Genomic DNA, 22910 nt, shown 5'->3' with positions numbered 1-22910 from the left:
CCGACGCTATCCTTCCTCAGGGAGTGTCACAGGGCTCTTCTAGTGCTTCCTATTTATTAGTTCGCTTTCAGATGTTAATGCTTAACCCCTAACTCTCCGTTTTGCAGTGATTTACAGTGTACCTCGACATGAGCAGCCTTACTCAAGCGCAAAGAGTTCTATCTCGGCGTTCAGACCATTTGGTGTTAAGGAATCCATATTGAATATCCACTTTGTTTCAACCTTGGACATTTCTTTAATAAAGTCACCGCCCCTTTTATTCTTCTTCACTATTCCTACTCCGCAAAAACTTGAGTCGACGAACTTCCCTCCGTGCCTTTCTCTATAGTGGCGTGACAGCGGGTGTCCCTCATATTTTCTCTGTATATTATATACATGTTCCCCTATTCTTTTTGTCTTTTTGTGCGGCCGACATAGATTTTGTTGCAGGGGCAGGTTATTGTATATATTATTCCACTGCTGTTACATGTTAGGAATTGCTTTATGTTCTGTTTATATGAGCCTTCAGTGTTCTCTATTCGTATTTTAATTTTGCTGTCCCGTGATTTTTACATCCCATGCATTTTTTACATGGGTAAAAGCCAAGTGATTGCCCTTCTTTTTTGTATACCCCCTTACTGTTACTTGTTGCTGTGCACCTTTTTGTGGATGCAATCAGATTACCTATATTTCTAGCCTTGCGGAATACAAATTTTCTTTAAATCCGTATAAACTGGCTCCTTGGAACATTCTCTAGCCAGTGCGGTAAGTGGCCGCTCGCCATAACAATAAAACTGTTTGCATCATTAGGCTTATTGAATGTTTTAGTGCAGATTCTGTCCCCTTCCGTAAATATTGTTAAATCTAAAAAATTTACTTCTTCCCTACTATAAATTGGCGTGAATTCTAGATAAAATTCGTTTTTATTAATATCTTTAAAAAATTCCTGTAAACTGCTTTCCCCCCCCCCTTCCCATATAAAAACTATATCATCTATAAAACGCCGCCAGAGGATGAGGCCCGCCAGGAGCTCGTCCCCACCAACCAACGTATAGATTTGTGAACCTCGTCCCCACATCGGGAGGTAAAACGTATTATTGTACGTAAAATAGTTTTTTGTTAAAATGAACATAATACACTCCCCTAAAATAATTTATTTGCTTTTATGGCATCTCCCCCTTTGCTTTTAAAAAATATTTAACTGCATTACAAACTTTTTTATTTTCGATCAGTTAAATATTTTTTAAAAGCAAAGGGGGAGATACCAGAAATGCAAATAAATTATTTTAGGGGAGTGTATTATGTTCATTTTAACAAAAAACTATTTTACGTACAATAATACGTTTTACCTCCAGACGTGGGAGAAACCGAGATGGGGACGAGGTTCGCACCGGGGTTCGCAAATCTATACGTTGGTTGGTAGGAGCATCACTATATCCACCCCAACGGCGAGCTCCGGGCGGGCCTCGTCCTCTGGCGGCGTTTTATAGATGATATCGTTTTTAGATGGGAAGGGGGGGGGGGGCAGTTTACAGGAATATTTAAAACATATTAATAAAAACTAATTTTATCTAGAATTCACGCCAACTTATAGTAGGGAAGAAGTCAATTTTTTTAATTCAACAATATAAATGGAAGGGACTTACCTCAACAGCAGCGCCAACTATAAGGTAAAATAAATATTAAAAACTAGCAGCATTGCTAAGGACTCCTAGTGTAACAGGGGAACTTACGATGATCCCCTTAGAGTGCGGTATGATTTTAATTACATTTAAAATAAATTAATTGGTGTAAAATAAAGTGTAAAAAAAAATAATTCTACAAAGGTGTCCATATCCTTTAAAGCCAGCATGCCCAATCCTTCTTTGCCCTCGCTCTCCTTTATCTATCTCCTATCTATCCGTCTATCTATCTGTATCGTCATGCTATCTATTGACAGAGTCATGGTAAAGCCAAAGACAAGCTTCCCCGGAGAAATCCTTATCGGGTGTCTCTCTGTAAGTAATGGTTTCCCTCTTGTTGCTTCTTTCCAGTTTGACGCTGACCGGGATGAAGAGGAGGTTTTCTTCGACATCAGTGCGGCCGTTGACAATAAGCTTTTTCCAGCAATGGAACCTGTAGCCGGTGAGTAAATCAGTGAATGTCCTGCTTAGTATTGGTCTTCCATTTAGGGATTATGTACGAAAATCTATCTGTTTTCTTACAGGTGCATCTCAATAAATTTAAATATCATGGAAACGTTAATTTATTTCAGTAATTCAATTCAAAAGTCAAACTCATAATTTCTATAGATTCCTTACACACAAAGTGATCTATTTCAAGCATTTATTTCTTTTAAAAGGGTTTTCCCAAGAGAAATATTCTACAATTTTCAAACCAGCACCTGGATCTGAATACTTTTGTAATTGCATGTAATTAAAAATTTAGCATAGCCACTGAGTTATTCAATGAAATGTATCAGTTTTTTTCTTATTTCTTTGACCTGTTCACTAAGAAGGACGCACATGCTCAGTTTCATCCTTCAACTGCCTCCTGGGCTGTGATAGGCAGAGCATGGACACGCCCCCTGAGCTGTGATAGGCAGAGCATGGACATGCCCCCTGAGCTGCAGCAGAAAAGACACTCCCCTGAGCTGTCAGCTTGATATAAATCTAGCAGAGCAATGAATGTGGAGATCTCTGGATCCATGTGAGGTACAGGGCTGGTTCAAGACAAGAGGTTGTCATGTACGATATGATGTCTGATTTTCTTTTTTTTACATTAATCATGGGAGTACCCCTTTAATGTTGATGATTATGGCTTACAGCTAATGTAGAACAGACGGTATCCGGCAGGGGAACAGTCTGCTGGATCCGTACTAACACTAGCCCATGTGTGCCGCCAGAAGTACGCTCCGGCCCCATTCACTATAATGGGGCCGGAGCGGACAAAAACTCCAGCATGGGGCTGGAGCGGACTTCCGGCGGCACAGCGTTAGTACGGAACAGCCTGCCGGACCCTACTAGCGAAAGTGTGGGAGTAGCCTAATACATGCAGATTTTGGTGCAGATTTGGTGTGGAAATGCAGGGAAATTACCTTTTGAAGATCTGCATAAACGACAGTGCCGTGTCAAAACGCTGTGGTTTCTGCCGTGGTTTTTCATTTTGAATGCTGTGGTCCCACTCTCAATTTAGCAAACCACCAGCACGCTCCCACCGCGACTTTCCAGGGTGTCAGCACGGTTTAGAAAACTGCATGTGAAAAATCCTTGGCCTTGTGAACTTCAGCGCGGCCTCCCATCAACAGCAGTGGGTTTCAGCACAGATTCTACGTGGTTTTCACTGCGGAATCCGCGCTCAAACCCACGCCAAAAATCCGACATGTGAACATTCCTTTAGGCTAGTTTCAGATGAGCATGTTCACTGCGGGAAACACACTCTATGCGGGAGCGTGATTTCCCGGCCGGAACCCTGCTCCTATGACGGGACCTCGTGGGGTTCTAATGGTTTATAATGCTGACGACCTCTGCTGTAATGAATTGTACTCACATAATGACGTCAGTACAGTTTATTACAGGCGATATCGAGCAGGGACACTCAGCATTATAAATCATTCTAGCGCACTGAGGTCCTGTCATAGGAGTAGGGTTCAGGCCGGGAAATCAGGCCCCCACATGGAGCGTGTTTCCTGCAGGGAACATGCACATCTGAAACTAGTCTTTAGGCTACTTTCACACTTGCGTTGTTGTTTCCGTTTAGTCCTCATGCTTTCTGAATGGAAAGAGATCCGTTCAGGATGCATCAGGATGTCTTCCGTTCCGGCAGCATTCCACTGCGGTTTTGTGTCCGGTCATAAAAATGGAAAAAATGGATCCAGCACTGAAAATAATGTAAGTCCATGGTTTTTTTAAGAGCCTAAAAATCTAGATCTGTCACCCATTCACTTTCAATGTATTTAGGATTTATTGTTTCCCGTTTTGATTTCATACAACCGCATTCTAATGGAACGGATGCATCCTGATGTGCAAAATCAAAGCAGATCCATTAAATTCCAGTATTGAGATCCTCTGCCGGATCTCAATATCGGAATTAACAACCCTAGTGTGAAAGTAGCCTTAGGCCCTTTGCAGATGAGCGTTCCTCCCGCAGCGAGTCCGCAACGCAGCTCCCTGCCTGACCTCCCAGCGCTGCCAGGCGCTATGTAACCAGGCGCTATGTAACCCTTACAGTTCTGGAATGTATTGGATAACACTGGCATAATGCTGCCAGTGTTATCCAATACATTCCAGAACTGTAAGGCCCCTTGCAGACGAGCGTGTCCGGATTAGGCCTGGATGCGCTGTGTCTGCGATCAGGGAAAATCGCGCGAGTAGGTACACAATTGCAGTTTTGACTGCGATTGCGTTCCGATGTTCCGTTTTTATTGCGAGGGTGCAATGCGTTTTGCATGCGCATGATTAAAAAACTGACTGTGGTACCCAGACCCAAACCCAGACTTCTTCACAGAAGTTCGGGTTTGGGTTCGGTGTTCTGTATATTTTATTACTTACCCTTATAACATGGTTATAAGGGAAAATAATAGCATTCTTAATACTGAATGCTTACTAAAATGTGGCTTTAGGGGTTAAAAAATAAAATAAAAATTAACTCGCCTCATCCTATTGTTTGCGCAGCCGGCATCATCTTCTTCCTTCTTCTTTGAGGATCTGCCAAAGGACCTTTGATGACGTCACCGAAGGTCCTTTTCAAGCCAGGTCCTGCAAGAAGAAGAAGAAAGAAGACGAGCCAGGCTGCGCGATCAAGTGGATGAGGTGAGGTACATTTTTTTTTATTTTTAACCCCACAATGGACCTATTACTTAGCATTCTGAATTAAAACCATGCTATAATGGAAAATAATAAAGTAAATCGGGTCCCGGGTATCTCATGCCTCGTCTCCTTAGCAACCATGCGTGAAAATCGCATTGCATCTGCACTTGCTTGCGATTTTCACGCAGCCCCATTCATTTCTATGGGGCCTGTGTTGCGTGAAAAACGCAGAATATAGAACATGCTGCGATTTTCACGCAACGTACAAGCGATGCGTGAAAATCACTGCTCGTCTGAACAGCCCCATTGAAGTGAATGGGTCCGGATTCAGTGCGGGTGCAAAGCGTTCACCTCACGCATTGCACCCGCGCGGAATTCTCGCCCGTGTGAAAGGGGCCTAAGGGTTACATAGCATCATAAATCAATATAATGCTATGTGAGGTCAGGCCGGGTGCTGCGATGCAGACTCGCTGCGGGAGAAACGCTCGCCTGCAACGGGCCTTAGGGTATAGCCACCTATGCAGGTTCTGAAGCCAAAATCAGTTGTGCACCACAAAAGGAGAGAAAATATTACGGGCAGATATTACTTCTCCTTGGTTTTTAATCCATCCCTAGTTTTGGCTTTAAAACGGCCGTGTGCAGGAGCCCTGAGGGTTAATGCCTACTTGAGATCTGTTCACATGGTGCAGTGCTGCATGGTGGCTGTTGTTGCTTTGGCGCTGTACCTGTGGGTGCTGTGACCCAGTGCCAAGGGGGTTTAGCCTGGCAGCAGGGGTGCTGGGTCACTCCTCCTGCAGGTGCTGTGTTGTGGCAGCGGTGGTGGTCAACATGCTGCGCCAAATTATTGTAGGGTCCCACTCCAAGGAGACCACCGGGCCGTGGTGAGTGGGATTATGCATTTTGATGAACACATTAAACTTCGTGACCACGACCCCCCGCCCCATCATCGTCTTGTGGATTGGTGGGGCATCCATGAGGCTGGGACTTGTAGTGCTCAAGTAAAGTGCGGCATAAAATTCAGCCGTGTTCTGGGATACTGTATGAAAGCGCTCTGCATCTGCTGGATCCATGTCCTTGTGACAAGGTCGCCCCCGATTATCACTCAGTGACATTTTCCTATTGTGTTTCTGTAAAGAATAACATTCCTCAGTTCCCGGCATTGATCGCTCAGAGGTAAAGGCCTTGTGCATCCAAGCGCCCTCGTCCATGTGTCCCTCTCCACATAGCATTGCACACTACGCAAGACAAATTCTTCCTTTTTTTTATGCTTTCAGCTCTGAAGCTATTTAATCCGGGTTGTTAAGGGCATCCAGCATCGTGTTACTCAGTTAACTCTTTCCTGACAACTGATAGCATGATCACAATATCAAAGAGTAAAAATTGGGGCCTTAAAGGGGTATTCCGGTTGTTAACTACTAGACCCCCCCACCAATCACGAGAACAGGGAGCCCCTACCTCTTGGAGACGGTGATGCAGACTGCAGCTCCATTCGTCTTCATGAAAGTTCCAGAAATAGCCGAGCACGGTAATCAGCCGTCTTCGGAAGTCCCGTAGAGATGAATGGAGCTGCATTGCACATGCTCGACCTGCCAATCTGTTTATTTTGGGGGCTCCAAGGGGTACAGGCTCCCAGTTTTCACAATCACTGGGAGTCCAAGCTGTGGAACCCGCTACAACCTAATAGTTATCCGCTATCCTGTGGTCACAACCAGAATACCTTTTTAAATCTTCTGTGTCCCCAGCATCCGTTAGAAAACTACAACTCCCAGCATGCCCTAACTGCCTATCCTTTAGGCCATAAATGTGTAATCGGAGGGATCCTATCGTCAGAACCCGCACGATCATCAGGCGGAGGAGGCACCTGCACTCGCAGTACCAGATACAGCCACGTGGACTCCAAGCGCGTCTCCGCTTTTCCTTGTCATAAGGAAATGATCACCTGTGACCCCCGTGATCAGCTCTGATCTGCAGGGGAAGTCTAGCTGAAAGTGTTCCGTGTCCCTGCAGCGCCACCACAGGGGAAAAGAAGTATTGTACATTCAAGCCAAAGGAATATAGGTGTCATGCAGGAGCGGACAGGTCCTCCGAGAGCGAGAGACGCTCTTTGTAACCACTCTCTACCCAGCCAACAGAATCCATGTATGGAAATGGGTTTTATAGACTAGTTCAGCTTATTAAAGTTTTTTTTTTCAGAGCTAATAATACATTATAATAGATGATTCAATAATACAGCACTGGTCTGGATATTATACAGGAGTAGGGCTCATCACCTTCCATGTGATGGATGAAATGATAAATTGGGTGTGGCCTTTCAATAACCCAGGCGATGCTCCCGTACGGTGCTGACCTCGAATATTGATTGTGGTCTGTTAATTATAATGATCCATAGCTGTGGCTTTATTACTGCCTATCTGTGGGTCAATAAGGACTGCAGCTTCCCGACCCTCCTGGATCCTAACACTCCGCTGCATCCGCTGAGAAAATGACCCTTTAAGAAGGCATACAGATAAATGACCTTCCTGTATGGATCGCCCCCATCAATAAGCAGTGACGCTTGTGTCTTCTAGGAGAAGGATGACCTCCGTGAGACATTTGTGGTCCACAAATCGCAAGGATATGGATGACGTCAGTGTGACATCCGGTTTTTTATGCAGATTTATTGTAACAATGCCTATCTTTGTCCGCAAAACGGACAAGAATAGGGCATGCTCTATCTTTTTTTGCGGGGCTACGGATGCGGACTGCATTTTTTTTTGCGGCTCCATTCAAATAAATGGGTCTGCATTCCGATTGGATACGGACCAAAAATGCGAGTTTATGTGAATGGGGCCTAAACTCCTGCCCCAGTGGGAAGAGAAAGAGGTCACTAAATAATGGCACGTGTAGGTAGGTAGGGGCAGGCATGGGATTCGGCCAGTTCCTTCCAGTTCTCCAGATCCAGTTGTTAAAATTACAACTGGTCTGGATCGGAGAACCGTGTTAGGCTACTTTCACACTATAATGGGGCGGGGGCGGAGGCACGGCAGCGCACGGTGAGAGGCTGTTGGAATAAATGTCGGACATGTAGTTTTATTCCAGCAGCCTCTCGCCGTGCCTCCGCCGGAACTCCACCCCCCGGCCCATTATAGTCAATGGGGACGGAGCGGCAGTCCGGGGGCACACGGTCACTAGCGGCAGGACGGATCTGGCAGGCTGTTCACCCGACGGAACAGCCTGCCAGAGGTCCGTGCCGCTAGTGTGAAAGTAGCCTTACAGTGTCCCGATCCGGTGCTCAGCCGTTGAGTGGGGAACCTGTTGTTAAAAATTAGAATCCCACCCCCTGGGTTGGGGCTCCACAATTTACTAAAAATAGGCCAGTGCTCAACAAGATCTGTTGCAGTGACTATATCTGGACCCACCATCTACTAATTGCAGTGTATAGAATATACTGTGTCTATATACAGAAAAATGAGTCAACAGCGCCATCTTGTCCAGGGGCTGTGCCTGGTATTGCAGCCACCTGTCATGCTGCGTTATGTTCGTACGCCGCCCTTTGATCCATCTAGGACATCTTTCATGGGAGAGCGGTATTGTTTATTCCCATGATAAGTATAAGCAAACCCATAGGCATCGCGAGGGCAAAACAGGGGTCTTCAGGGTGGGCTTCCTGGTTAGACGTCAGGGCTTGGGATTGGCATGCTTGGGAGAAGCTTTGTGGCTTGGGTTTTGTGGCTTTGTGGCTTGGGTTTTGGTTCTTCTAGAGATACGTAGCGTCTGGGAGGGCGATCACAGAGCAGGCAAACATGTGAGGATCTCACGAGGGAGGAATAAGTCAAATTCTTCATGGTCCTCCTAAGAAGGTTATGCCATGATGGATGTAAAACATGAGAATCAAACATCCTATAGTACATGACAATACCTTTCTAACAAAGTTAGAACCAGCCGTGTACCTCACATGGATCCAGAGATCTCCCCATGTTCTTCTAGATTTATTTCTGGCTGGCAGCTCAGTGTCCTCTCTCTGGGGGCATGTCCTTTGTGCTGTAGCCCTTTCCCTGTAACTGCCACGGAAGATGTGACTGGTAGCAGTTAAAGATTTAAACTAAGCGCGTGCGACCACCTCAGTGAGGTGGACAGGGAAATAAGGAGAAGAACAAATAGCAGGTGGTGCTATACAGATACATTTTATTGAATAATTCAGTGGCTAAACTACATTTTTAATTACATGCAATTTGAAAAATGTGAAATATTTTTTGTGACAACCCTTTTAATCAATTGGATGTTCAGTGTTTGCTGAAGAGTCTCCAGGGGAAGGCTTCTTTAGAGGCTATGGCCATCATGAGTCTCAAATAAGCCCGTTATCTGTGTCATTACATGCGGCCTCTCTCTCCCATCTTACACAGGTATAATATTTGTATCTTCCCCGCCTTCTTCCTGTCTCAGGATAGATTGTCTCACCAGCGGGACTTGGTTGATAACTTGAACACATTGTTCGCATATTCTTAGGCAAACATATGTGAACATATATTTTTTTTTTTACGTGTTGTTATTGTGCGATATAATTATGGAATAGGCGATAACCTTTTATTGCTCTCGGGTTGTCGGGTAGTCAGGATTGCCTCGTTGGCATCTGATAAATGTTAATAAGTTTTCATGCTTGTCTGAATCCATAATATTTAGACGTAATTGCAACTTTATGACTTATCAGCTTTCCCAGTAGTTGCTATATGAGAGGTGCGTGCGTGCCCAGGGATAATAAGTGGAAATTAATTATAGTTCAGCATTAATCATAGAGACCTGATTACACAGGGGGCGAAAATGAAATCGTATTAGAAGAAAATAAATTCTAATAATAGTTTCTTTAATCTGTTCTCCATTAATCCAGCACTTGTTTCCCCACATAGAGGGTTCAAATCCAACCAGTGGCAACATCTGCATGGAGTTTGTATGTTCTCCCTGTGTTCACCAGGGCTTTCTCCTGCTCTCCACAGAACATGCAGATCATAGAATAGATTGTGAGCCGCAGTGAGGACAGGGACTAATATGAGACCGCATAGAAATAAATCAGGGATCCTGGGTTCAAATCCAACAAGGGGCAACATCTGCATGGAGTTTGTATGTTCTCCCTGTGTTCACCAGGGCTTTCTCCTGCTCTCCACAGAACATGCAGATCATAGAGTAGATTGTGAGCCGCAGTGAGGACAGGGACTAATATGAGACCGCATAGAAATAAATCAGGGATCCTGGGTTCAAATCCAACCAGGGCAACATCTGCATGGAGTTTGTATGTTCTCCCTGTGTTCACCAGGGCTTTCTCCTGCTCTCCACAGAACATGCAGATCATAGAATAGATTGTGAGCCGCAGTGAGGACAGGGACTAATATGAGACCGCATAGAAATAAATCAGGGATCCTGGGTTCAAATCCAACCAGGGGCAACATCTGCATGGAGTTTGTATGTTCTCCCTGTGTTCACCAGGGCTTTCTCCTGCTCTCCACAGAACATGCAGATCATAGAGTAGATTGTGAGCCGCAGTGAGGACAGGGACTAATATGAGACCGCATAGAAATAAATCAGGGATCCTGGGTTCAAATCCAACCAGGGGCAACATCTGCATGGAGTTTGTATGTTCTCCCTGTGTTCACCAGGGCTTTCTCCTGCTCTCCACAGAACATGCAGATCATAGAGTAGATTGTGAGCCGCAGTGAGGACAGGGACTAATATGAGACCGCATAGAAATAAATCAGGGATCCTGGGTTCAAATCCAACCAGGGGCAACATCTGCATGGAGTTTGTATGTTCTTCACGTGCTTACCTGGGTTTTCTTCCGAACCCCACAAAACATGCAGATCATTCGATATAGAGATTGTGAGCCGCAGTGGGGACAAAGACTAATATGAGACCGCAATCTCTCTACAGCGCTGTGGAACATAGGCAGTCATTTAAAGTTATTACAATGGATTTTGTGTTAAAGCGGTTTTTCCATTCGCTGGGGTACGCCACAAATGTCTGGGACCTACTTCTATCTCAAGAATGGGTTCCCTGAAGTGAAGGGAGAGTACACTGCGCAAGCGCAGACACCTCTCCATTCACCACTATGGGAGTGCTGGAAATAGCTGGCCAGCGCTTGGCTATTTTTGGAGCAGTGGTCAACTGCAGCTCAGTGGTCAGCTCAGTGGTCAGCTGCAGCTCAGCTCCTATTGAAGTGAACGCAGGGGTGCACAACCAATGATAGTTGACCACCGCTGATAGTTGACCACTGCTCCAAAAATAGCCAAGCGCTGGCCATCTATTTCCAGCACTCCCATAGTGGTGAATGGAGAGGTGTCTGCGCTTGCGCAGTGTGGTCTCCCTTCACTTTGGGGGCCACTGTTCTTGAGATAACCTTTCCCTCTGTTTAAGAGGTCTTATAGACCAAAACAGAACTGTCTGCAGATAGGTGTCTCTAAATAAAGGGGTTTTTGGTAGTCACCCAAACAGGAAGTCATGTAGTTGCTAGACAACCTGGACTCACACCCTATATTAAAGGGGTTCTCCAGGCACCTGAAATGTATAATCTATCCTCACATTATATGATTATGATTTATGAGAGTCCGCTCCCCCACAGATCAGCTGTTCCCTGCAGTCTCCAACTCTGAAACTAGAATTTGAAAGAAGGAAGGAGACAGCACCATTCAAAGTGTAGTGGCCGCGCCAGGTTACTGCAGCCCAGCTCCTATTGAAGTGAACGCAGGGGTGCACAACCAATGAGGCGAGGTGAGGCGATTTCCTCAGGCAGCACCAGGTAGGGGCAAGAAGGCTGCAGCGGAAGGGGGGTTTATCTGTTTCTACAGTATAGTATTGGTAAGCACAGTGGGCACAGTATGTGGCCCTGTATTACCCTGTATGTTTAGTAGCTCTGTATGTATGTCTTTAACAGTAGGGCTGGAGGGAAGGGGTTAGGTTAAGAAATTGGCATTGGGGGTTGGGGTGCCGTTTCAGTTTTCGCCTCAGGCACAAGAAAGACTAGGTGCACCCCTGAGTGAATGGGAGCTGAACTGCAGTAACCCGACACGACCACTACACTTAGAGTGGAGCTGTGCTTCTGTTCCATTCACAGTGATCATTCCAGTGCAGGATGCTGCAGGGCACAGCTGATCAGTGGGGGAGCGGGGGGTCGGACCCTCACCCATCGGATATTAAGTAAATAGTATATAGTACCACTGTATGGAATGAACAGTACAGCAGCGTTACCCCATGTTTATTCTTTGCCTACAGGACCAAGCGAGCTCGACCTAAGCCTTATTCTAGACATCGGGGAAGGAGCAGAGTCCACATCAGAGTTTGATGACCAGGTATAGAGTTGCGTCTTTGCTTTATATAATTGTCTTTTTATTAAAGCTTTCTTTTGAAATGAAAAACAGCAATGAGTAATGACATTTCTGTGTAAGAATCAACATGGTAATGTCACGGATGGTGTTGCAGAAAACTGGAAGTTATAAATAAACATCCGACTGACTTGATCCCAAACTAAGGAACATATGGGTGAGCCCTATAAAACCCCTAGAGCTCTCCCTGACTGCTTTGCCCATGCAAAGATCTTTATGATAGATAATTGCATGCCCTCGTACCTAGACTGTGTGACACCTGAAAACCCTATAATAGTGAGGGGACACGACCACCGGCTCCCTGCACTTAATACGGAGGGAGTCAGGGTCACCTAGAATCAAGCCAGCATGGAAACACAAATAAAGGAAAAGACTTATCTGAAGAACCAGCAGTTGCAGCCTCTGGCAGTGAACACAATCCAGGAAGTGGTATAAACCGCAAAGTGAGGCAGTATGGGAGGGAATATAAAGGGAGGCAATCAGTGTAAATAGGTGACAGCTGGGAGAAGGAAAAGAGATGAAAAAGTGAAACCAAAACAAAGAAAATCATGCAAGAGGTACAGAAGAATGTCTGCCAGAGCTTCTCAGAGAGCTGGTGGTGACAGGTAAACACATATACCTTAAGCGAGAAAAATAAAATAAAATATTGGGCCACTACATAAAAGTGGTCTCCATAGTAGCAAACATATGGAACCTTAATAGCATTTAAAGATTTCAATGTAAGTTAACAATGTAGGTCAATAATTAAATGGACATGCTGATATCTATTAGATGACTAATATCAATCTACTGAACATATTATAGCCAACAATCATAGTCGTATCAACCAAGGAAATAAGACGGACATAGACAAGACAGGACACAAGGGGAAAGGATATGCCGAGGAAGCAACGGTGTGGTATTAAGCAAGCGTATCAGTATAGTCGTCCCAAAGCCTCCAAATTTTGTCAAACCGTTCAACTTGATTGGTCATGAGGGCAGTTAAGTATTCCATTCTTCTAACATCCAAGACACTGGTAATATGGTCAGAGCTAGTCGGCCTGTCTTGTCGTTTCCAAAAACTGTCTACAAGACATCTAGCCACTGTCAATATGTGCAATACAAGGAATAGGGTGTATTTTTCTAGGGGAGCAGGAGGCATATTCAACACATATAGATAAGGGTTTCAAGGGGGACTCAACATCTATTAATTGTAAAAGGATCCCCTGTGTCTCCTTCCAAAATGGATGTATCAAGGGACACTCCCAGAAGATGTGGAACAATGATCCCAGCTCCGTTCCACATCTCCAACATCTATCGGATAATTTAGGATCAAGATGTTTTAACAGTTGAGGGATATGATACCAGAACATTAAAATTTTATAGGAGTTCTCTTTAAATGTGGCACAAGTAGAAGTTAAAGCTGCCCTTCTCCATATTAGTTTCCATTCGTCTGGAGAGATGTTACGCCCTATAAGCGTTTCCCATTTGGACATATATGAGTGTCTGGGTGGTGTGGAAGGATCCGGAGAGGAAAGTATAATGTATATCTCAGAGATAAGTCCCTTGGTCGAGTCTGATAGTTTACACAACTTCTCAAACGTCATAGGTGTAGAAATGTGAGTAGTATTGAATAAACTAGTAAATGTTATTATCTGGAGGACTCTGGTAAGTGATATGTGGATGTAAGAGTGTCAAAAGGTATAATCTTCAAAGTCCTATAATCCACTATATCTGCAAAGCGGAATATCCTATTGGAAAACCAAGGTTTAAAAAAAGAGACCTCCATACCTGCCGGAAACAGTGGGTTACATAGCAAGGATATCATAGATGAGTTACAAGATTTCCAAACATTATACGTGAGGGTCATAGGTCCCAGTAGCTTTGGTATCTGGGCAGTTGGTATCTAAGACCATATTAAAGCATTAGGATGTATCGGAGCAATCCATAATTTTTCTAATTCCATCCATCTAGAATATGCAAAGAGGTTCGACCAGTCAAGGATATGCCTTAAGTGCGTTGCCCAATAGTATCTAGTGATATCCGGCACCCCCAGACCACCTTGTGATTTAAGGGCTGTAAGGGTGCTACATGAAATCCTGTGCCTCTTTCCATTCCATATGAATCTAAGATTTGTGGATTGAAGAGCCCTCAGCTCCTTTCCTGGTATGGGGACTTGAAGGGTCTCTAACATGTATAATAACTTGGGCAATATGGACATTTTTATTACTGCTATTCGGCCAAATAGAGAAAGGGGTAGAGGCTTCCATTTAGTCATAAGGGTTCTTAGCTGTTGAAAAAGGGGAGGAAAGTTATAAGTGTATAATGATGCGTATGTTTGAGTTAAGTGCACTCCTAAGCATTTTAAAGTGTCTTCAGTCCATCTAAAACGGAAGTTATCTCTTAGATTGTTCAACCTGTCAGGTGGAATGTTCAACGGCAGGGCTTCTGTTTTTGTGGTATTGACTTTATACCCTGATAATTTACCATATTCCTCTAGTAACTTAAATTAATTCGGAAGGGTAACATGGAGGTCCGCCAAAGTAAGAAGGACATTGTCTGCAAAGAGAGACAGCTTGAAGTCTACATGATTGACTTTTACTCCATGAATATCAGGGTGCGATCTAATAGCAGCAGCTAGAGGCTCAATGCATTGTACAAAAAGGAGAGGAGAGAGTGGCCGAGCCCTGCCTTGTGCCATTAAAAATATGTATCTTACCAGATTGGGCATGGGTCATTTTGATAATAGCTGTGGGTTGAGTGTATAACGCACGGAGTGCAGTAAAAAAAGGACCCCAATACCAAAGCCCTGTAAGGTGGAGAACATGAAGGGCCAGCTTAGTCGGTCAAATGCTTTTTCCGGGTCAAGGCTCAATAATAAAGCCTGTTGACCGGTTTTATTAACAAAGTCAATCAGGTCTATAGCTATCCTTGTGTTGTCGCCTGCCTGCCGATTCAACACAAATCCTACTTGATCTTTATGGATTAATTGGGGGAGCCACAAAGAAAGTCGGTTCGCAAGGATTTTAGTAAAGATTTTTAAATCTGAGTTAAGGAGAGCTATAGGACGATAATTGGAACACTCCATATGGTCCCTACCAGGCTTTAGAATGAGGGTAATATAGGATTGTAGCATTGAGGCTGGTATTGGTGAGCCTTGCAAGAATGAATTAAATAATGTAATCATGTGCGGGAGAAGAACAGAGGTAAACGTCTTATAGTAAAGATATGGCAAACCATCTGGTCCAGGGGATTTGTTATTAGGGAGCTGCTTTATTACCTCCTGAATCTCGTCCGCTGTGATCTGAGTATTCAGGGAAGATAGAGCTTCTGTTGAAATCTTAGGTAGGTTGCATTGGCTTAACCTCTTGGGGACATACGTATGACGTACCGGTACGTCATGATGTCCTGGTACTTAAGGACACATGACGTACCGGTATGTCATGTGTAGTTCCTATCCCAGGTGGGTGGTGATCGGAACTGGGTGACTCCTGAAATCAATCAGCAGGCACCCTGGGACAATGCGCGGTTTGCGGCGTTTACGGGTCGTTGCGGCGGGGATCAGCGGTGCCATCGGGTCCCCGTGCTGTAATGGGGACCCGATGGCATGGAAGGCAGCGCGATGCCTTCCTTAGGCATCGGCGCTGCCTTTCGGTGAAGAGCCTGTGAGATCCAGCCCCCTGGATCTCACAGGCAGGAAGCTGTATGAGTAATACACACAGTATTACTCATACAGCCAATGCATTCCAATACAGAAGTATTGGAATGCATTGTAAAGGGAGTGCTGTCTGCATCTTTTGCGGCCCCATTGAAGTGAATGGGTCCGCATCCGAGCCGCCAAAACGGCCGCTCGGATGCGGACCAAAACAACGGCCGTGTGCATGAGGCCTAAGCCTCACAAAGTGACTTCAGACCTGAATTGGTCCTTTAAAACGTGGGTTTTTGCAAATTTCTGAAAAATTTAAAGATTTGCTTCTAAACTTCTAAGCCTTGTAACAGCCCCAAAAAATAAAATGTCATTCCCAAAATGATCCAAACATGAAGTAGACATATGGTGAATGTAAAGTAATAACTATTTTGTAGGTATTACTATGTATAAAGAAGTAGAGAAATTGAAACTTGGAAATCTGCAAATTTTTAAAAATTTTTGGTAAATTTGTATTTTTTCATAATAAAAATTATTATTTTTTTTTTACTTCCATTTTACCAGTGTCATGAAGTATAATATGTGACGAAAAAAACAATCTCATAATGGCCTGGATAAGTCAAAGCGTTTTAAAGTTATCACCACATAAAGTGACACTGGTCAGATTTGCAAAAAATGGCCTGGTCCTTAAAGGGCTTCTGTCACCCCACTAAACCGTTTTTTTGTTTTGTTTACTAATAATCCCTATACTGCGAGCTCTGCATACATAAGCTAAATAATCATTTTGGTTCAGTAGAATTTGATAAAAAGCTATTTTTAAAATATGCAAATTACCTTGCTACCAGCAAGTAGGGCGGCTACTTGCTGGTAACAGCCGCATCCTCCGATCCTAATGACACCCCCTCCGCATTGTGATTGACAGGGCCAGGGAACGGAATCGTTCTCTGCTGGCCCTGTTAGAATTCGAAATCTCGCGCCTGCGCCGTACCTGTCTTCAATCGGCGCAGGCGCACTCGCGCAGGCGCACTGCGCCGATGACGTCATCGCATACACCTGGAAGAGAAGACGCAGGCGCATTGAGGATGGAGTGGTCGAGCCAGCGGCCGCCTCTCAGTGCGCCTGCGCCGATTGAAGACAGGTACGGCGCAGGCGCGAGATTTCGAATTCTAACAGGGCCAGCAGAGAACGATTCCGTTCCCTGGCCCTGTAAATCACAATGCGGAGGGGCGTCATTAGGATCGGAGGATGCGGCTGTTTACCAGCAAGTAGCCGCCCTACTTGCTGGTAGCAAGGTCATTTGCATATTTAAAAATCACTTTTTATCAAATTCTACTGAACCAAAAATGATTATTTAGCTTATGTATGCAGAGCTCGCAGTATAGGATTATTAGTAAACAAAAAAACGGTTTAGTGGGGTGACAGAAGCCCTTTAAGGTGAAAATGAGCCCGGTTCCTAAGGGTTAAAAAGGAGGAGAATGCCCTTTGACATCCGCACTATTAGGGAGAGCTAAAGAGCCCATAGTATTGTTGAAGAAAGGTCCGAGATAACATTAGGATTATACGTAGTATTACCATCTGATCAGGGCCGCGCCACCTGTAAGGCGACCTAGGCAGCCGCCTATGGCGCAATTTAGCAGGGGGCGCCGCCCCTTGCGGTTTGGTAAAAAAAAAGCGTTCGCGCAAGTTTTTTTATTTAAAGTACTTCGGGCGGCGGCGGGCCATCCCCCGCACCGGGCGGCTGCCGCACTGCCCAGAGAGAGGGACTGACAGGAGGGAAGCGCCTATAATGTAGCGTGGCCGAGCTCTGTTCGGTCGCGGTACAGGAGCATTTGTTTTCTGTACCCGGCCGGACTGACAGGAAGTGCTCACTTAGTGTGCACTTCCTTTCAGTCCGGCCGGGTACAGGAAACAAATGCTCCTGTACCGCGGACTGGACAGAGCTCGGCCACGCTACACTAGAGGTGGGGGGGGGAGGTGAGGGGGGGGGGGGAATGAGAGTGACAAGGGAGTGGGGGGGAGGAAATGATGAGAGTGACAAGGGAGTGTGGGGGGGAATGAGAGTGACAAGGGGGGGAGGGAATGATGAGAGTGACAAGGGAGTGGGGGGAAGAATGAGAGTGACAAGGGAGGGGGAATATGAGAGTGACAAGGGGGGGGATGAGAGTGACAAGGGAGGGGGGAAGTAAATAAGAGTGACAAGGGAGGGGGGGAATGAGAGTGACAAGGGAGGGGGGGAATGAGAGTGACAAGGTAGGGGGGGGAATGAGAGTGACAAGGGAGGGGGGGAATGAAAGTGACAAGGGAGGGGGGAATGAGAGTGACAAGGGAGGGGGGAATGAGAGTGACAAGGGAGGAGGGGAGTAAATGAGAGTGACAAGGAGGGGGGGGGAATGAGAGTGACAAGGGAGGGGGGAATGAGAGTGACAAGGGGGGGGGGGGGAGTAAAGGAGAGGGACAAGGGAGGGGGGGGGAGTAAATGAGAGTGACAAGGGAGGGGGGAGTAAATGAGAGTGACAAGGGAGGGGGGGGAATGAGAGTGACAAGGGAGGGGGGAATGAGAGTGACAAAGAGGGGGGGAATGAGAGTGACAAGGGAGGGGGGAATGAGAGTGACAAGGGGAGGTGGGGGATGAGAGTGAGAAGGGAATGAGAGGGAGGAAGGAATGAGAGTGAGAAGGGAGGAGGGAATGAAAGTGACAAGGGAGGGGGGAGAGAGTGACAAGGGGCGGGGTGAGAAAGAAAGTGACAAGAGAGGGGGGATAAGAGTGACAAGGGAGGGAGGGGGGGGAGAGAGTGACAAGGGAGGGGGGAATGAGAGTGACAAAGGAGGGGGGAATGAGAGTGACAAGGGAGGGGGGGAATGAGAGTGACAAGGGGGGGGAAGTAAATGAGAGTGACAAGGGAGGGTTGATAGAGAAAAATTCAGATAGAGTGTCTAGAAGATCCTGTCTGAGTATGGGTCTAGTGAGAAGGGTATCGTTCTTGCGCCAGTGGCAGACCTTGGTGTGTTTCCTAGTGAGATTCAAAAGAATGGAGACCGGGGCATGGTCTGACCAGGTGATATTTCCTATTTCCGCATCTGCTAACATTCTAAGGGTAGGTATATTACCGAAGAAATAATCAATGCGAGTGTGTGGTGTACTATGGGGATGAGAATAGAAGGTGTAAGTTTTGGATGTAGGATAATTAATTCACCTTAAGTCATACAATGCAATTTCCGACCAAGCATCTAAAAAGACGTGAAGTCTACGTTGTGACGGTGGGACTATCTTCCAGCCAAGGATATTCTATCCAGGTTCTCAGAAAAAGAGACATTAAATGTCTCCTTCGACTATCAGTGCTGCTGAAGATAACGGGACCATTTCACTGAACCTTTCTTAAAAAGGGAATTTGCGCAGAGTTTTGGGGGCAAATAGGTTACATAATACAAGAGGGGTGACCTGATAGGTGGCCTGAAGTATGACATATCTGCCATTTGGGTCAGAAATACTACAGGGTGGGCCATTTATATGGATACACCTGAATAAAATGGGAATGGTTGGTAATAGTAACTTCCTTTTTGTGGCACATTAGTATATGTGAGGGGGGAAACTTTTCAAGATGGGTGGGACCATGGGCGCCATTTTGAAGTCGCCATTTTGAATCCAACTTTTGTTTTTTCAATAGGAAGAGGGGTCATGTGACACATCAAACTTATTGGGAATTTCACACGAAAAACATTGGTGTGCTTGGTTTTAAACGTAACTTTATTCTTTCATGAGTTATTTACAAGTTCTCTTTGTTTACAACCATTGACATGTCGCCGGGGTTAACACGTGAGGAGCGGATAGAATTGTGTTGATGTCTGGTGAACGCAGTAAACCGGGTCATTGCAGCAGATTTCATGCAAGACAGCCTACGAGACCACCCATCTCCCATGCTACAGTTAGCAAACTGCTTGCTAAGTTTCGTGAAACTGGTTCATTGTTGGATTTGCCAAATGTGGACGCATGAAATCTTTCTCTAATGAAGAAACATCAGTGGCTGTCCTAGCTTCATTCAGCAAGGAGCCCACAGCGTAGCACTCGCCGCATGTCACTGGAGAGTGGCAATTAGTCGAACATCCCTTCGCGGATATTAGCTACTCACAAATGGGCACCCTTTACAAACTCCAGCTACTGCAGCATCTCAACGAGGATGACCCAGATCGGCGCACTGAATGTGCAGAATGGGCAAAACAAAAATTGGAACAGGACCCTCAGTTTACGCAGAAGAGTTTGTTTCAGTGATGAGGCAAACTGGTGAAGTTAACAAACAAAACCACCGCTATTGGTCTGACACTAACCCACATTTGATAGATCCCTCCAAGACTGTTGGAACAAAAAAAATTGATGGTATGGTGTGGTATATGGGGTACAAAGATAGTGGGGCCATTCTTCATCAATGGAAACCTCAAGGCCACTGGATATGCGAAATTGCTACATGATGATGTTTTCCCTCTTTATGCACTGAAGCTGGCACGTTCCCTGAGTTTTTCCAGCAAGATGTGCACCACCACATTATGGGTGCAGGTCCGAGCATTCCTAGATGAACAGTTTTCCTGGAAAGTGGATTGTCGTCGTGGGCCAGTTGAATGCCCCCAAGGTCTCCCATCTGACCCCCTTAGACTTTTAATCTTTGGGGTCATCTGAAGGCAATTGTCTATGCTGTGAAGATACGAGATGTGCAGCACCTGAAATCTACAGATACTTGAAGCCTTGCTAGCATTTCTCCTGCGGTGTTGCTATCAGTGTGTGAAGAGTGGGAGAAGATGTTGCATGACAATCCAACACAATGGGCAGCACATTGAACACATTTTATAAGTGGTTCAGAAACTTGTAAATAGACTCATGAAAGAATAAAGTTACGTAAAACCAAGCTACACCATTGTTTTCTTGTGAAATTCCCAATAAGTTGATGTGTCACATGACCCTCTTCCTATTGAAAAAACAAAATGGCCGACATCAAATGGCCACCATGGTCACCACCCATCTTGAAAAGTTTCCCCCCTCACATATACTATTGTGCCACAAACAGGGAAGTTTATATCACCAACCATTCCCATTTATTAAGGTGTATCCATATAAATGGCCCACCCTGTAGATTCAACCTGCAGGGGACATCACAGATGGAAGAATAGCCACCCCTGCTACCTTTCTATCCGAGGAGGCAGAATAGATTCCGGGAATGTTCTGGCTGCAAATTTGAAAGTACCCTCTTTGATCAAAGTGAGTCTCCTGTAGGAAAACCACCTCCGCCCTCTGTGAGCGACATTCCGTCAGGGCTAGCCTCCTTTCTGCATTAGAGTTAAGGCCCTTGACATTTAATGACATGCATTTAATAATTTTTGTAGTGTAGAGATAGTACCATACTTGTTGCCAGATGCGTATGAAGTGTTCCTCAAGGAGAAGCCAGGATTGAAAAGGGCCCCCCTCGTGTCGTAATACCTTGCTTGCGACTAGCATAACTTCTGTAAAAGAGATGGGAGGGAAGAACATAAGGGAGAGAGGTATACAAAGGACTGCATACAAATAATATTGAATTTGGAAACATTCCAATCATTGGCCCAGGAATGGGTCATCAACACATAACACCCACGTATCTATACTAGAGCCCTGTCTCTCTTCCCCATTTGCAAAGGAAATAGGGGAGAGGAAGAGGGCAGATAAGTTAACCCTTGTTATGGGAACATGACTAGACTCTCTCCGCAAGAGATTGCAGTGAAAAAATGTATGAGAAAAAAAAAATGCAAAAAAAAAGCATAATAACGATAAACCAGATTATGTAGGTCTTGAAAAGAGTGTAACAATAGCAAACTAGGTCAGTGAGGAAACTGTGTCTAGAGCTTTCAAAAGAAAGAAAATAACGCCGTCTAGTCATACGATTCTCATCAGGAGACGATCCTTGGGTGTCTTCTCAGATACCGATATTTCAGGTGGGCGCATCCCGAAGCTCATTTTTCCAGCAGTCCGTCCTGAGGTGGCGAACGATGTCTCTTATGCCACACTGAGTTCCAGATCGGTGGAGGAGCAGGCAAAGGGTCAGGGATCTCCCAATCTTCCAGTGGCGGGACCAGAATGTCCAAGGCAGAACAAAATGGTGATAGGTCAACATGAGACCATAACGTGGTAGTTTTGCCATTTTAAGACCTACTAGTGCGAAGGATATCCCCCACCGGTAAGGTATTTTTTTTTATCTCTCAGGTAAGTGAGAAGGGTTGTAACGACTTTCTTTTTTGAAGCGTCAATCAGGAGAGATCTTGGTAGAGTTGTTTCGCGTCGTCCATTGAAAATCAATGGTGCGTTGCACAATAAGCTTTGGGTCATGTAGATTCCTTGTGAGCTGAAAGTCATTGTATTCATCGTATCACATCACTCGTTTGTGCGGAAGAGTTCTTAGGGCGTAAAGCTCGGGAGCTCGATCCATTTAATGACTTGATGCGACTGAGCGTCCAGTAGGATGTTTAATATATGTCCCCCAGACCTCATTGCAAATTTTCCTCTTTTTCAGGACTCAGGCAACCCCTAATCCTTCTATTATTTCTGCGTCCTCTATTGTCCAATCTTCTAAATGACAAGTGTTCTCTCTAATATTCTGTGAGTAACAGGATATAATGGACTGCGGGTGAGTAACGTATTTGCGGGTGTCGTCATGCTGCGCCTCAATGGAGTGAACACGCGCTGACAAATGTCTAAAATCTTGTCTCAAGGACGATATTTCCGCTTGACATGGCTTCTTACCTCCGCCACTAGTGTCTTGAAATCATCTTTTGTAGGAGATGCTGCAAGGTTCTTCGAAGTACAATGGACGCCTGTGAAGATTGTAGTGCCCCTTCTTCTCCTTCTCCGTCATATCTGACAGCTGATCCCAGTTGGCAGTCTCTCCCTCACTTCTGTCCACATAATGAGGTGGATCTATGGCCTCCCCAAGGGGGTTGTTTACCGTCACAGCAGCGCTGCGATGGTGTAGCTTGCGGGCCATTACTCTTGGGCGCAATATTAGGTGGCATGGTTATAGGCCTATGAGACTGCTCACGAGGTGAAGATGCCACCTCTGCGTTGTTACCTGCGTCGGGAGCGCCAAGTTCGGGAACAAACTCCGATCCGGGAGAGGAGCGACTGCACCGCCCGGCGGGGATTACTCTTGCATGGATTCC

At 45.4% G+C, this 22910-nt stretch overlaps 1 protein-coding gene across 2 annotated transcripts in view; it reads left to right on the top strand.

The window, feature by feature from the left end:
- Window positions 1-22910, top strand: part of AK5 (adenylate kinase 5) — a 246563-nt gene that overhangs the window by 126047 nt on the left and 97606 nt on the right. For both annotated transcript variants that reach the window (XM_040406789.1, XM_040406790.1), the window contains exons 7-8: window positions 2013-2103; window positions 12003-12079. In XM_040406789.1, the coding sequence (XP_040262723.1) occupies window positions 2013-2103; window positions 12003-12079 (168 nt within the window). The remainder of the gene's footprint in view (window positions 1-2012; window positions 2104-12002; window positions 12080-22910) is intronic.

This window comes from Bufo bufo, chromosome 9, assembly GCF_905171765.1.
Source record: "Bufo bufo chromosome 9, aBufBuf1.1, whole genome shotgun sequence".
NCBI classification, from domain to species: Eukaryota; Metazoa; Chordata; class Amphibia; order Anura; family Bufonidae; genus Bufo; species Bufo bufo.
This window is presented reverse-complemented; position numbering and strand designations above follow the sequence as displayed.